General features: G+C 45.5%; 1 protein-coding gene across 50 annotated transcripts in view; it reads right to left on the bottom strand.

Moving 5' to 3' along the window:
- SORBS1 (sorbin and SH3 domain containing 1) overlaps nt 1-14,559 on the bottom strand; it is a 269,353-nt gene that overhangs the window by 103,951 nt on the left and 150,843 nt on the right. For 43 of the 50 annotated variants that reach the window (XM_058298701.1, XM_058298722.2, XM_058298724.1 and 40 more), the window contains exons 3-6: nt 13,101-13,155; nt 9,416-9,484; nt 6,548-6,643; nt 4,368-4,496 (exon numbers count right to left, since the gene is read on the bottom strand). In XM_058298701.1, coding sequence (XP_058154684.1) covers nt 4,368-4,496; nt 6,548-6,643; nt 9,416-9,484; nt 13,101-13,110 — 304 coding nt within the window. In that variant the 5' untranslated portion in view covers nt 13,111-13,155. The remainder of the gene's footprint in view (nt 1-4,367; nt 4,497-6,547; nt 6,644-9,415; nt 9,485-13,100; nt 13,156-14,559) is intronic. The other 7 variants (XM_058298683.2, XM_058298692.2, XM_058298702.2 and 4 more) reach the window with 1 other exon arrangement.

The following is a 14,559-nucleotide window of genomic DNA, read 5'->3' as shown; positions in this document are numbered from 1 at the left end:
GCTCTGAGCTAAATGCTTGATATTAAAGAGCTCATGGAATCCCAACATGGTCATCCCTATTTTACAGATGAGGAAACTGAGACTCCCTAAGGTTGAATAGTTTGTCCACATGACAAAGACAGTAAAAGACAGTAAGGAGCAGAGCTTACAATAGGTACTGTCTGATTACAGAACAGAACACCTTGCAGGATGAGGGAGTTGGAGCACAGAGCAGAAATAGGTGCCTGCCTGAAATGTGGGTGTCAGGAGGACACGGATGCTAGGTAGTAATGCGAGGTTGGAGCTTCCAGTCCAGGCAAATAATCGACCAGAACTACTGGGCTCTGAGGAGGCAGTTAAGACCAGGGGGCAAGGCAGAAAGGAAACAAAGCAGCTAGGGGGCAGATATTGGCCCTGGAAACAAAGGAGGGAGCTGGACACTAGCTGGGAAGGGGCTGGAGATTAGACACATACCCAATCCTTGCAAGAAGTGCTCCCTGCCTCATAGTCAGGTTCCCGTTCCAGGCCAGGCTCTCTGCCTACAAATACTGCCGACAACTGTTTTCACGAGAATGGTCAAGGCCCAGAGGCTCCCAGGTCCCAGAAGAAGCCTAGAGACTGGGGATAGAGCAGCAAATTTCCATCCAGACCCATATGGAAAGAGGAAGCAGGGAAGTGAGGAAGTCACATAGGCAGCATCAGAGCCGGCAGGAGGCTGGCCAACGGGTGGTATGGTAAGAGGACAAGATCCCTATTCCTGAACATTCCACCTCCAGAGTTATATCCTCTTTTAACTTCATTCCCCAATGCTAACTCCACCTACATACTTTACACTCTTGATCAGTATAGTTTTATTTTTCCTTCTCTCAATTCGAACTCAGCTAGTAACTTTCTACCCTAATGTACCATCTTGAATTTATCCCCAGGAATAGGATTCAGTATGTTCGGTCAATTTCCAAACTTCCCACAGTCACCGAGCATTTAGAAATGGAAAGGCTTAGAAACCGTCTTGCCAGAGTCCTCCATACTTCGCATGGGCTTCCAAGGCACTGTGACTTACTCACAGGCAGAAAGCAAGCTGGGGGACTAGAAGTCCAATCCTGACTCTTCTGTGGCAACAAACTGCCTCTTGCCCTTACCTGATGCACTGAGATTTACTCTCCCTTCAGTATTGAAAACGTTCTAAAATTGGGTGAGGTCATGACAGCACAACTCTCTGATATATGAGAGCAACTGAGTATACACTTTGAATAGATTGTACAAAGCATGGGACTGTAAAATACAATAAATCCTGTGGTAGAAGATGGACTGTGGTTAACAGGACAAATATGAGGACATTCTCTCATGAATTATAACAAGCACATAATAGCAATATGGGGTGTCATTAACCAGGTGGGTTGGGGGAAAAAATACACTAAATGTATGATATTGGCTATAGTTAGTAGTAATGTTTTGATCATGCTCTTTCATAGTTTGTAACAATTGTTTCACAATAATGCAAGGTATTGGTGGTGGGGTAATGTATGGGAGTCCTGTCTGGTGATATGCATGCTTGTTTTGTAAGTTCACAACTTATACTATACACTGATTATTTATGGATGTTCATGTATGAATGAAAAACTTCAATTTTAAAAAGTTTTAAAAAAAATAGAAAAAGAACTACTCTTCCTTTTGTCCTTTGCCCCATTTTTCATCAAAATTCCCAATGACTAGCTTAGCACTAGGCATAAAGATGATACTGAATGAATGTCTGCAGATGTGGATTCAATGATCTCAACTTAACCAGGTGGAAAACAATCTAGGATTAATTTACTTTAAGGTGTGAATGACTAATAGCCCACCCCTAATTCTTCAGAATATTTGCATTTTAAAATGAGATCATTTTCACCCATATTAGTTGGTATATCTTTGTGAGATATAAGGGAATCATTATGGGACCAGAGAGAGCTTCCTGAAGTCCCTCAAATCACTGAACAGTACTCACAGAACAGACTGCACACAGTGACGGAAGAGTAGCTTGAGAGTTCCACGTTAGAGCCACACTACAACCACCAGGGGGAGCCCACGGCGCTCTCCCTCTCTCGCGTGCTCTCTATCTCAGGGGTCCTTAACCAGGGATCCACAGACTCCCAAGGGGTCCATGGAAAGATTTCAGGGGGCCCATGAGCTTGAATTGAAAAAAATCAACTTATTATCCTTATTTTCTCTGACCTCTAACTGAACTCTAGCATTTCCTTCATTTATGAATGTATGCAATAAATTACAGTAGTATTCATTTCACCTGATTGGTAAAGGGGTCCATGGAAGAAAAAAAGTTAAGAACTGCTGCTCTATCTCTACCTCTATCTCTCCTCCACCACCTCCATTCCTCACAAAGAGATGGGCTGGAGGCTTATAAGGTCATTTTATTGGGCCATGGAATTGCCAGCAGGACAATCCTTTTTGAATCATCCTTTTGGGTTCTTTCCTCCCCAGGTGTCCTCCATCTTGGGACTTGGATTCCCCCCAGTTAGAGCTGGAGAGGCTGGATTAGGCTAGTTTTAGAAAGAAATTCTTTCGCCTCTTCTCTCCGGCCCCACCTCCTGGAGATTAGAGTTGCAAGCTGAGGCCAGCAAGAGTCAGGTGTGGGCTCAGGGGCATGAAGTCAAGAAGCCACTTGCTATAGACCATGCAGGCCTTCCCTGAAACCCGGGAAGAAGGAGCCCTCCACAGCACCAACATTACCAAAAGGGCGCTTGTGCTCCAGCCTAGCCAGGTCTCATCCTTGGACATTTGCCTCCTATTGCAGGTGGCTGGGACAGGAAGAAAGTCCTGGGCACTGACCATCTCCATTCTACATAATTCCATCTTATCACAGCACACCATTTCCCCTTGTACCCCAGAAATGTTTAGGTACCCACTTCCTTTCTTCTGTGGTTCCAAGGGAGTGACCCCAAATCAATTAATCCCCTCATCTGTCTCAAGAAAGCAATCAGTGGTTCTCAAAGTGTGGTCCAGGGCAGCAGCACCTGCACAACCCCCAGGATGTAAAAATGCAAATTCTCAGGCCCCACCTCCAACCTCTGGGGTGAATCAAAAGCATAAAATTCTGGGGTGGAGCCCAGCTAGCTTTGTTTTTACTCCAGGTGACTCTCATGCAGCTCAAGTATACGAACCACTGCCTTACAAAGAGGTGAGTGACCACCTCACCCAAAACCGTATCTGTGGAACTTCAAATCAGTCTTTCCCATCTCCTAGAATACTTGGACTGTATAGAGCCCTATCCAGAGAGGCCAAATGTATCATAATCATCGTCTAATAAGAGCAGCCAACATCTAACAGCTCATTCTGTGCCAACAGGTATGGAGCAAAACTCTTTACATACTTCATCCTCTCAGTAATCCTATGAGGCCGTACAATGAGCCATCCCATTCTACAGATGAGACAATTAGGGTTGAAGAGGGAAAATGACTCATCCAAGGCCACACATAAAGACATGTTTAGAGCACACTGTAAGTTTTCCTTCCTTTGATAATCTCTGGTGAGATACTTTAGAAGATAAAAATTTGAGCAGATATAAACAGGAGCTTGGAAATAAGCACATACAGACTTGAAGTTTTACTACACCCATTTCCACATACTTTTCAAGAAGCAACGGATGGCTGTACTATATCCTTTATTTTAAATAAAAAAAAATTGGAGTATTTTTCAACCAAAGATACACATGATTAAAGGAAACTGACTTTTATAGAAGTTTCAGCTTTAAATTTAGTTTTTTTCAATTTAACATATTTATATTTGAGATCAAAATATGTGTGAATACATTTTATGTTTTGCTTGTAAAATACAATGTCAAATACGTGGGGAAAGTTTGTTTAAATGCCAGGGAAATATATATATATTACTACAACACAAAGGTAAATAAATAAATGGAAAAAAAATGCAAAAATATATATGCAGGGAAACAAGTCTCACCTGGCTTCTCCAGCCCTAGCCCTGCCTAGATGGGTGGCGGCCAACCTCTTGGAAGGAGAAAAAGGCTCAGGAAAATTTAACCTCCAGCTCATCTCCCCACACCTTCCCCATGCCCCTAATCCATCTCTGTCCACACAAGTGCAGTCTGTAGAGCCATTGGCTCTTGTAACAGGGTTATCTGCTCATCTGCTCAGTTAAATGCTAAAATAAAGTGGTGGTCACTGCTATGCCTTTACTGAAGCATGTGAGTCCCTGTCAGTTCAGGGCTTTGACAATGATCAGCCACAGAAGAGAAAAGGAGCTCACTGTTCCTGGGTCCCCTGGGAGACTCAGGAGGCAGCTGATGAATTCACGCCCTCCAGAGAATAGGCAAGATGGCCTCCCACCTTCCCACATGGCTTGAACCTCTCCCTCCAGTTTAAGGGGTAGCACACCTGGTTTGCTTTCAGAGTGTGAGATTTCCTGAGGGCTCACAGGGCTACTGCTTGGGATTTCTCGGTAGGAGGACGAGGCCCGGAGAGTCACCGCTCCCTTCCCGGTGCAGATTTTTGTAGGATCCATGTCTGAAAAGAAAAGACCCAAAACAAAAGACTGAATCCTAGACTCCCAAAAGATTAAATTAAAACAGTCAGTAAGCAAATCATTATAGCCAGGGAATGAGATGAACCTGATTACAGCCACACAAAGTCTTCAAACGCTGGTAGTCAATGAAAATTAATGAGTGAGTGGTAGAGCGGAACAAGTCACATTTTCAGAGCTTTACCACACATCATGAGGTTAAAGGAAAATGGAGGCAACAGTGAGTAAATGCATGAGTTTGAATATCAGCAGAAAACATTTCAAAGTGAAAAGAAGGTTTGTTCCTTTTATTAAATGAAGTTTACAGTGGTGGGCAGATTTCTGACCAATTAGTAAGGCACGGTTGAAGAAAGAGTTTATGTAAGAGTTTCTCAAGCTTCCAGACCATTCTTCTTATAAAAGAACAAGTTGGCAACGTAGGGATTTAAGTGGTTGTTCTCAGGAGAACCACTGTTTCTTGCAGTTCTTCAAAGGAAAAGGAAAAGGAAATCTCTTTATATCAGCAATTTAAAAATCCCTGAAATGACGAAAACAGAAAGATTCGCTACTTGGAGAGAAAGATCACAGGTGAGAGAGCCTCACATTCCAAACTTAATGAAGAAATTTACACCAAAGGAAATGACTAGAAACACTAAATCCTTCAGTGAATAGTGTTCACTGAATGCCCAGCTGAGCCTTGGCAGGGTCCTGGCCTCCCCCATGGTTTCTCAATGGCCTAAGAACAGACCCGGGTCATCTTTAAGAGTTCCAATTAGAAACATTTCAAAACAAACTACAAAAAAGATCTAGAGGCCCGTCCTCCAGAAAAATTCAGTAACAGGGAGAGAGGAAAGCAGTTCACCATGTTTCTAGAAGTGCACATGCTGATGTGTCTTTCTGTGCAGCTGAGCTGAGCCAAACTCCAGGTTTTTTTCCTTTTTTCTTTTTAAATTGTTCACAGGCTGTATCCCCAATGTAAAATTAGCAAGATTAAGATTACTGGTTAAAGTTCAAGGCGAACATTGGGCAGGATGTGAGTGCAAGATGTCCGGCTCATCCTCATTCCTGTGCCAGGGCAGAGGGAAGCAGAGCCTCTTCCCTCCTGCTTTCCACTCCAGCAGCCCCCTTTCTGGCAACTCAGACAGAACAATCATTAGTGTTATAGAAGAGAACAGATTTGCCCTGTCAGCACCTCTTCCAATGAAAGCAAAGCACAAAAACACAATGTATGGCAGAGCTGGCAAGGGCCTTGAGAGCATCTGACTTGTCCAACCCAATCAAGAGGAAGAGTGACTGACGTCACAAAACTATTGGGAAATGGTCTCATGGTCATTCCAAATGGGCAGATCCAGTATATAGACAGGTTCCCAGATTCACCACCAGGTTCACTGAACTCCACAAAATACCACCAGGACAGAGCACCACCTATGCCTCACTTGTCCCATTGTGAACAGAAGCAAGCCCTGAGACAGAGCTGACGTCTGAACTGCAACACCCCCTGCCCTTGGAGAGGAGAGGCAGGAAGTGACTGCAGCTGAAGGGGGCGGGGTGGGGTGGGGTAGGGTAGGGTGGGGTGGAGTGCTCTGGGAAATGGCTCAGGAGCATTAGGGAGGCCAGTCTAAGGTTTGGCATCCAAGGCAGAGACTTCAAATTCAGCCTAATTCAGAGGTTCTCTGCAAGGCCCAATTAATTCTGGGGGATACTTGAATTTTCAAAAAAGAATCAGGAGTTGGAAATCCCTAAGCCCATGCACCTTACATCCACCCTAGGTTTAACCTCTACATGTACCCTTCTCTAAAGAGGGGAGTGGCAAGGCACCCATCCTCAGCTCTTCTCCACACTTGTTGGCTCACAGCAAAATACACACACACACATTCACACACCACCGCAGAGGAAGAAAGGAAGCCAATGGACCGAGGAAGTGCAAGCGAATGTCTCCTACACACGCAAGGATTAAGTCTCAAAGTATTTGTTAGAACAAAAGAAGGAAGGAAAGAAGACCATGCATGATCTGCTAACAAAGATAAAAGGAAAAAACCAACCCAAGGAGAGATACCTGCAGGGAGTACTAGGCCTGAAGAGTTTTTCACTGTCTTCACAGGAATTATTTTAACAGCAGAAATAGAGCGCACACGTAAAGGGTCGGCAGTTGCTGAAAACACAAAAGGGTAAATGGTACATCCAGAAAGAACATTTGGGAAACACTCAGGCAGTTGAGGAACTGGGCAGGGACAATAGGAGGAAGCCGCCCACACAAAAAGAATAACACAAAGAGCAGTAGATGCAGTAATTTAAAATAACCTGCGTTCTCTCTTTAGAGATATGGGCCAGAACCCTCCCTCCAGGTGTCACCCAAAAGCATGTGGTCAGTGTCTATCTCTGCCTCCTGCCACACCAGGAGCTTGCCAAAGCTCTGGACAAAGAGACAGATGGCCTGGCAAAAAGAGGCAAAGGAGAGCAATCAGGGTCCAAGGGGCCCCTTGGGAGAATGCTGGGCATCTGCCCTGGGAAGAAGGAGGACTCTGAGCAGGAGAGTTACGGTCCACAGGCCCCTGATGAGAGAAGAAAGGTAAGGAACAGGTCCATAAGTTGCCCGGACCCTTCAGCCATCACAGCTGTGCCTGCTCTGACAATCACATCCCTCTTACCCCAAGCAAATCAGATCCCTTATCTACTGGGTGGCAAACAGTCTTGCTTAAATTCATGCTTTCCAGGTTGAGAGGTGGCCAAGCATCCAAATACATGCTTAAGTCTCTGGGCAGGCCCAAGTGGCACAGGATCCAACCCAGGTGAACTTTCAGGAAGGTGGGGTAACTGCCTGAGATGCAGTGAAGGCTGGTGTCCCCGAGTCCTGGGAGGTCATGGCCATCTATTTGCAGGCTTCTTTGGGCTCCCTTCCTCCTCAGATTCTAGACTCACAATGGAAGGTGTATCCTCAAACCCTCTTTCTCAGGACAAGTCTATTGTGAGGCCTCCCCTCACCCTCTCTCTCCAATGGCAGCAAATAGAGAAGGATGGGGCTTATGTGCTGTGGTGCCAGCATCACTCCAACAAGTGATAGTCAGAGGTCTTATGGCCACAGAGCCATGAAATAACTCAGGGTAGGGCTGTCTGGAAAGCCAGGCTGCCACTCCTTTATCAGCAGTCTTGCTGGTGAGGCTGTTAAGGGGACAGAGGAGATGAGAGGGATGCACCCCAGTGCTGGAATGAGCCCCCTCCAGTCCACCACACTGCCTTTTCATATGGTATTGGACAGTCAGGAACTAAGCCGACAATAACAACCCTACACATGTTAAGAGAGAAAAGGGCTTTCAGAGCAAGTCTACTGGCTGCTCCCTATAACCACCTGGGAGACTGGATGGGTGGGAGGACTTTTGTTCCCACTTTCAGACTTAGAGACAAGAGGCTCAGAACTGCTTAGGATCACACCAGTCTCAGGTGGACAGGCTGAGACTCCAGCTCAGCTTTCGCGGCTCCTGGTTCAGTGACCTTGCCAGGCCACCCCGATGACCCTCAGAATACACCTGCCTCCTTGTTTCCAGCCAAACGTGTGTCTGACAAGGAGAGAGTGGAATCCATGTCCACCTGCTACTCTTCCCTCCCTTATTCCTTGTCCCTGAAGTCTCTTGTGTAGATGAATAATTCACAGAGATGGGCTTGAGGGCCCCAAAGGTTTTAAAAGCATCAGAGCCCCAGTCCTCCTCACACTTATCATGGCATGCTTCAACACTCACCTGTAGCCACCTCACAGGCACTGCCCTTCCACGGTCTCTAAGCACACCTTAGCCAAGAAATCCCAAAAACACAGCAGACACAGCCCCATGCCCAGAGTGAAGAAGGGCAACGGGGAAGCCAGGAGGCAAGGACTCTGCCACCAAAGAATAAGGAATCCACCCCCATGTTCCCCAGATCCTCCTTCTCTCTCTGCCTTCCCCCTCCATCTGGTTCCTCCTGAGCCTATAATTCACCCTGTCTCAAAAGGAACACTTGGCTGAACCAAATGGAAATTGCAAGCAAAGGCTAAACAGGTCAAACTCATTGGAGGTCTCCTTCAAGAAACGTTGCATTTTGATTTAAATGCCCAATGCCAGGATGTTTGCCCTTTCTTTTTGATACCATAAAATTTACTTGGATGAGTGTTCCTAGAATCACTGGAATGCAGAATTTGAGAGACTTAATAAATAATGCAGATCATCACATTTCCTCATTTTACAGATGAGGAAACTCACACCCACAAAGATAAAGGACCTCTCAAGAGGCCTGTCTGTGAGCCACAGAACTGGGACTTGAACTTCATCTTCTTAACTCCAACTCAAGGGCTCCATCACACCACACTGCATAAACGGCATCAGTCAGCCCTGCTGCCTAGCTATGTGGCCAACCACGTTGAGAATGCCAAGACGAGAGACTCCAGGGCAAGGGGGGCCTTTACTGGTCAGCTTATCCATAATCCATCTCACAATTAAATCTTTCACCTTGAAATTTTTAAAAACTGAGAATATGAGAGGGTCTTCATGAAACTCATGCCACTGAAATAATATATTTTAACGATTCAAGCTCTTGCCCCAGGGTCAGAACTAAGAATGTGTCACTATTGTACTACAGGTGAGGCAGATTTCAGGGCGATAAATGCCGTGTGCACCAGGCATGAAGTACGCCTCACCCTGTGTACACGATCTGTTATTCACAGCATCCCTGGGAGCTAGACACAGCTTTTAATACTATCCTCTCTCAGACTCGAGAGATGCAAGAACATGCTCACGGTCTCAGAAAGCCGGCGTGGAAAATAGATCTCCTGTGTGCAGCTGATTTAGGGCAATGGTTGTTCTCACCAGGCAGGTGGGCCAGACTGGGTCCGACCTCCTCTGCTCCTTCTGGAAACACTTTCCAGTACTGAGCCCAGGCTTCTCTTCAAGAGCCTTACCTTTGTCTTGCCCATTGCTACCTGGTGCCAACCCATTCACCACGGCTTTAGAAGCGCCATCATCACATTCTGAAAGAAAGAAAAAGAGTGGGTGGCTTGTAATTATGCATGCTCCAACATGTGCTAAATTGCCAAGAGGTATTAGGTGCTGTGGCCAGGGCAGGGAGTGAAAAAGGAGGAGGTGCTTCCCTCACTGGCCTTGGTGTTTCCATCCACCCCATGCTCGTCCTGTTAGCTCAGCCTCCCGCAGGCTTTGTCAGGCTTGGGAATGGACCCCCTTGGATGCCATGAGAGGGCTTCGAGAATGCTGTGTGGCATGAACCTGGGCAGGTCTCAAGAGCTGTTTGGGGATCAGAAGTGTGTTGTGGGTGATGTAAATTCTCAGCTTTTTGCTTTGGCTTCCTTTCTGACATTTAAAAATATCTGTGAATCTGTTCAATTCTCTCCAAGCAGCATCTCCTGCCTGACAAAGCCTATCTACCCACTCAAAGGCTGCCTCAAATGTGCCTCTGTGTATCCAGAGTGCCACGTTTCAGTCAACTGGGAAAGAACCTCAAGCCCTTTGACACTCCTTCACTCCCACCCCCACACCCCACTCGTCCTGAAGCCATGCTGTTCTTCCCATGATCTCTCTCTAGACGCTACCCCTCCTCACCATCCCACTGTCCCAGGGATGATGTGGTTTTCTGACTGCTTTCTCTGCCTCCTTCTGTCCCTTTTCTAACCCAATCCTCAGCTGGCAGCCTAAAAGTGTTTTCTAAACCCCGATCTAACCAAAGCCTCCCCCCCCAAAATTAAAACTAACTAACCCAGGAACCCAGGGTGCAAGACAGAAAAGAAATGGGACTTTGCAATAGGGTTATAAAAATCCAACTACTTTTACATAAACACACTGTATTTCCCCTCTATTCTGAATAGAAAGATATGGGCTCATTAACAATCAGTCCCCAGAAAGCTTGGTCTCTTGACATACTCTGCACTGACTGGCTGCGCTTGCTGCTGGCATCGCGACATGGGCTGCCCCTCTCCCCTCTGGCTGGAGGCCTGCAGCTCCCAGGCCCTGGGGCCCCACAGGGTATCTCCTGCTCACTGGTCTGATCCACCTACAGAGGAAGGCATACTCTCTGAGAAGCCAGTCTCCCTCACTCCTATGTTTTCAGGATGGGCAGTAGCAGGATACTGGTGAAAAGGCCAAAAATCCATGTAAAAGAAGCATCGATCTCTGAGCTCCTACCAGTCCCAACCTAAGTCCCTCCCACCCTTTTAATTAAACAAAGCCACGCTTCGAGAAATTTTGAACGTTTCTTTAAAAAAAAATTTAAATAAAACAATAATTCCATCACCTCAAACTCAGACCTTTGCAGCACAGAGTTTTGGTGTCTGACAGCTTGGGTTTGCCTCAGCTACAAACAGGCTGGGTGATTCCAGAGACGCTAATTTCTCAGGGCCTCAGTTTTCTCACCTATATAAAGGGGTGATAAACAGTCCCACCTCATGAGGTGTGTCAAGAGAATAAAATGAGGCAATGCAGGTAAAGCACTTCCCTCAGCAACTGGCAGCCCAGTCCAAATAAAAAGTACATTGTTTTCGTTCTGCTCTTTCCAAAGATTAAAACAAGTATTTTTCTGTGCAGCTACTTTCATTTTCAATAGCAGCATAATATTCCATCTAATAAATGTGCTTTATGAACTTACTCATTCCCCTACCTTCATGTCTGTGATGTTTTCTGTTTCCTTCCAATTAAGATGGAAACTCCCAAGGGTAGGATTAGCCAGTCCAAGGGTCTGGATTTTTTGGACACTTCCCATGTAATGCATCCTTCCAGCACCACACCTGAGAGGGAGATCCTGGGGAGAGCCCCCTGGGCAGTTCCACCCCCTCACTCTCCCTCCAGTCCCATCCCTTCTTCCTTCCTCAGCCCTTTTTTTTTTTAAAATTTCTCTCCCCTTCCTCCCCCCTCCCCACCAGTTGTCTGCTCTCTGTGTCCATTCGCTGTGTGTACTTCTGTGATCGCTTCTATCCTTATCAGTGGCACCAGGAATCTGTGTTTCTTTTTGTTGCGTCATCTTGTGTCAGCTCTCCGTGTGTGCGGCGCCATTCTTGGGCAAGCTGGACTTTCTTTCGCACTGGGCGGCTCTCCTTACAGGGCGCACTCCTTGTGCGCGGGGACACCCCTGAGGGGCAGGGCACCCCTAGCACGCATCAGCACTGAGCATGGGCCAGCTCCACACAGGTCAAGGAGGCCCGGGGTTTGAACCGCAGACCTCCCATGTGATAAACGGATGCCCTAACCACTGGGCCAAGTCCGCTTCTCCCTCAGCCCTTTTTAATGCCAGTTTAGGTTAATCTCGACATTGGGAGAGGTAGAAACTTTAGGCTCAGAGCCAAAGTTTTAAAAAAAGTCCTGGCCTGTTTAAAAGACCACAAGAACAAAAAGCCAAACAGACGATGACAAAACCTAAGCTGCAAAGCAGGAGTGATTGGCAGTACCTGAACCCACTTGGAGAGGAAAAGGTTTGTAGCCTCTTTACAGGCAACAGAAGCACTCAGGGAATCGGGAACAAGACAAGTCCCTCTTTTTTGTAAGGAGGAAATCTGGGCTGATGATAATAACTGAGGGATGGAGCCCTTGCCATGTCATAGGCATAGGCTAAGTACTTTAAAAGCATTACCACAGTGAATTCTCACAAAATTTCAATGAGCTGGTGCTCTGATTATGTCCATTTTATAGAGGGGAATGCAGAGAAGGATCAAAAACAGGCCCAAGATTGCAAGCCAGTGGTGGGGGGCCAGTATGTGGTTTTGGACTTGGGTAGAAGGGCACTATATATAAATAAACTAAAGCATCTTGGTTTTAATCTATAGAAGTCCAGTGATAATCTGGAAATAAAGTAGGATTAGGAGACCCTTAAACGAGATGTCTACATGGTGACACTTCACCTGCTCCCCCACGTTCTCCCACCCTGCCCCACACAGCCTGCTGGTCTCGGGAGACTGCAGGGTAAGTTCGGTAGCCATGGTGGGCTATGCCATCTCCAGATGGAAACTTCTCTGCCTCGAATCCTGGGCTGAAAACCTGACAGCTCTTGGCTGCATAATGAGTAGGGATCTGTTCCTTCTCTATCTTATCCACCCCCTGCTTTCCACCCCAGCCCTAAATGAAAAATCCTCAAAACTGGTCATTTGTTTTGGTCTTGGTTCGTTTTACCAAAGGCATAGCAAAAAGGTGAGCAGACTGCTCACCAGCTTGGATAAAGATTAGCTCATGCCCTGGGACAATTACGGTCAGTCTGTTTACTTTTGCTGCTATCACCCTGATTAAGAATAATGCCACAGAGGTATATCCATGTCAAACTTATTAAACTTAAAAATATGGGCAGTTTATTGTATGCCAATTTTATCTCAGTAAAGCTGTTTAAAAATCGAGGGCAAGGGGCTCTTGTAAAGATTAAACGACATGGTACATGTAAAATATATAGCATAGCTCTTGACACAAAGATGGTACTTAATAAGTCATTAATAATGACGGTGATGATGACGATGTATGACAAAGTTTGGGATCTCACGCAGGTGTCAGAAAATAAGAAAAGCCGTTGAGGCCTTCAGAGTATGTGGGAAATCTGGGTACACTGCCCAGTTTTGTAGATTTGCCAAGAAAAAAAAGCCAGGGTTTTAAATGACTTACCAGAGCTCATGGTGGTGACAGGACAGGTCTTCTGCACGGGGGGCTCTGAATTGCTCTGCAGAAAAACACACACAATGAACTTGATGCATGGCAGGTTCCAGATAAATCCCTGGATAGCATTACAAATGCGAACACCACAACCCCAGATAGAGGCAGCACCTTAGCCAGGCTTCTGTTCCTGCTCTGCCACAAGCTATCGTGACCCTGGGCACGTCACCCAGCCTGGACTCATGGTTGGTGTCGAAGCTACCCAGGACCTCTTCCTACTCTAAATTTCTATGAAGTTGTATGAATGCACATGGATCGAGGCAAAGGTGAAGGAAAGAACCAAATTTTAGGACAAAGCGGTAAAATCACAATACAACCTGATCATTGGAGATTAATAATGGTGAACACTTAAACTTAGTGCTCACTGTGCACAAGGAAATGTTCTAAAGGCTTAGATATAATAACTCCTTTGATCTTCACAACAGCTCTATAGAGTAAGTGCTAATATTGGGGGGGGGAGGTTTGAGGAAACTGAGGCACAGAGAGGTGAAGAACTTGCCTGTCAGTGTGGTGGAACTGATCCTGGAACCCAGCCAGTCAGACTTGAAGGTGCAAGCTCTTAGACACTACACTCTACTCCTTAAGGTAGAACACTTTCCACTGGTATTCAAACTGAAAACCTTCCAGTTTAGTATGGTGTCAAATCAAAGCAACCTGGAGTAGCACTGGAAATACACTAATAATATATAGCCATATTGAAGTTTAATTTGCATACAGCAAAATGCATGCATTTTAATTGTATGAGTTTTGACAAATATATACAGTCCTGTAAGGACCACTGTAATCCTGACATAGAGCATTTCCATCACCCCAAAAAGTTCCCTGGTGCCCCTCTATATTCAAATCTCAGCCCAAGTCCCTGGCAATCAGTGATCTGCTGTCACTATAGTTTTACCTTTTCTAGAATTTTATAGAAATAGAAACTTAGTACAGACAATCTTTTGTGCCTAACTTCTTTCACTTAGACTAATTCTTTTGAAGATCAACTGGCCATATGTGTGTGGGTCTTTTTCTGGACTCTATTTTGTCCCATTGATCTGTATTATCTATCTTGATGCCAGTAACACACTGTCTTCATTTCTATAGCTTTACAGTAAGTCTTGAAATCAGGTAGTGTGTCTTCTAACTTCATTCTTTTTCAAAATCACTTTGGCTATTCTAGGTCCTTTGCCTTTCCATATAAAATTTAGAATCATCATGTCAATTTCTATGGGGAAAAAAGTTTAGAGTCAGTTGGGATTTTGACTGGGATCATGCTGAATTTATAGAACAATGTTGAGAAGACTAGCATTTTTATATACTGAGTCTTCTGATTCATGAGTGGGGCATATGCCTTTCTTTATCAGGTCTTCTTTAATTTCTCTCAGCAGTGTTTGGTAGTTTTCAGAGTACAGGTCTTACATATAGCAAG

This window comes from Dasypus novemcinctus, chromosome 6 (genome assembly GCF_030445035.2).
Source record: "Dasypus novemcinctus isolate mDasNov1 chromosome 6, mDasNov1.1.hap2, whole genome shotgun sequence".
Lineage (NCBI taxonomy): Eukaryota > Metazoa > Chordata > Mammalia > Cingulata > Dasypodidae > Dasypus > Dasypus novemcinctus.
The sequence above is the reverse complement of the archived record's forward strand: the minus strand, read 5'-3'. Positions and strand labels throughout refer to the sequence as shown.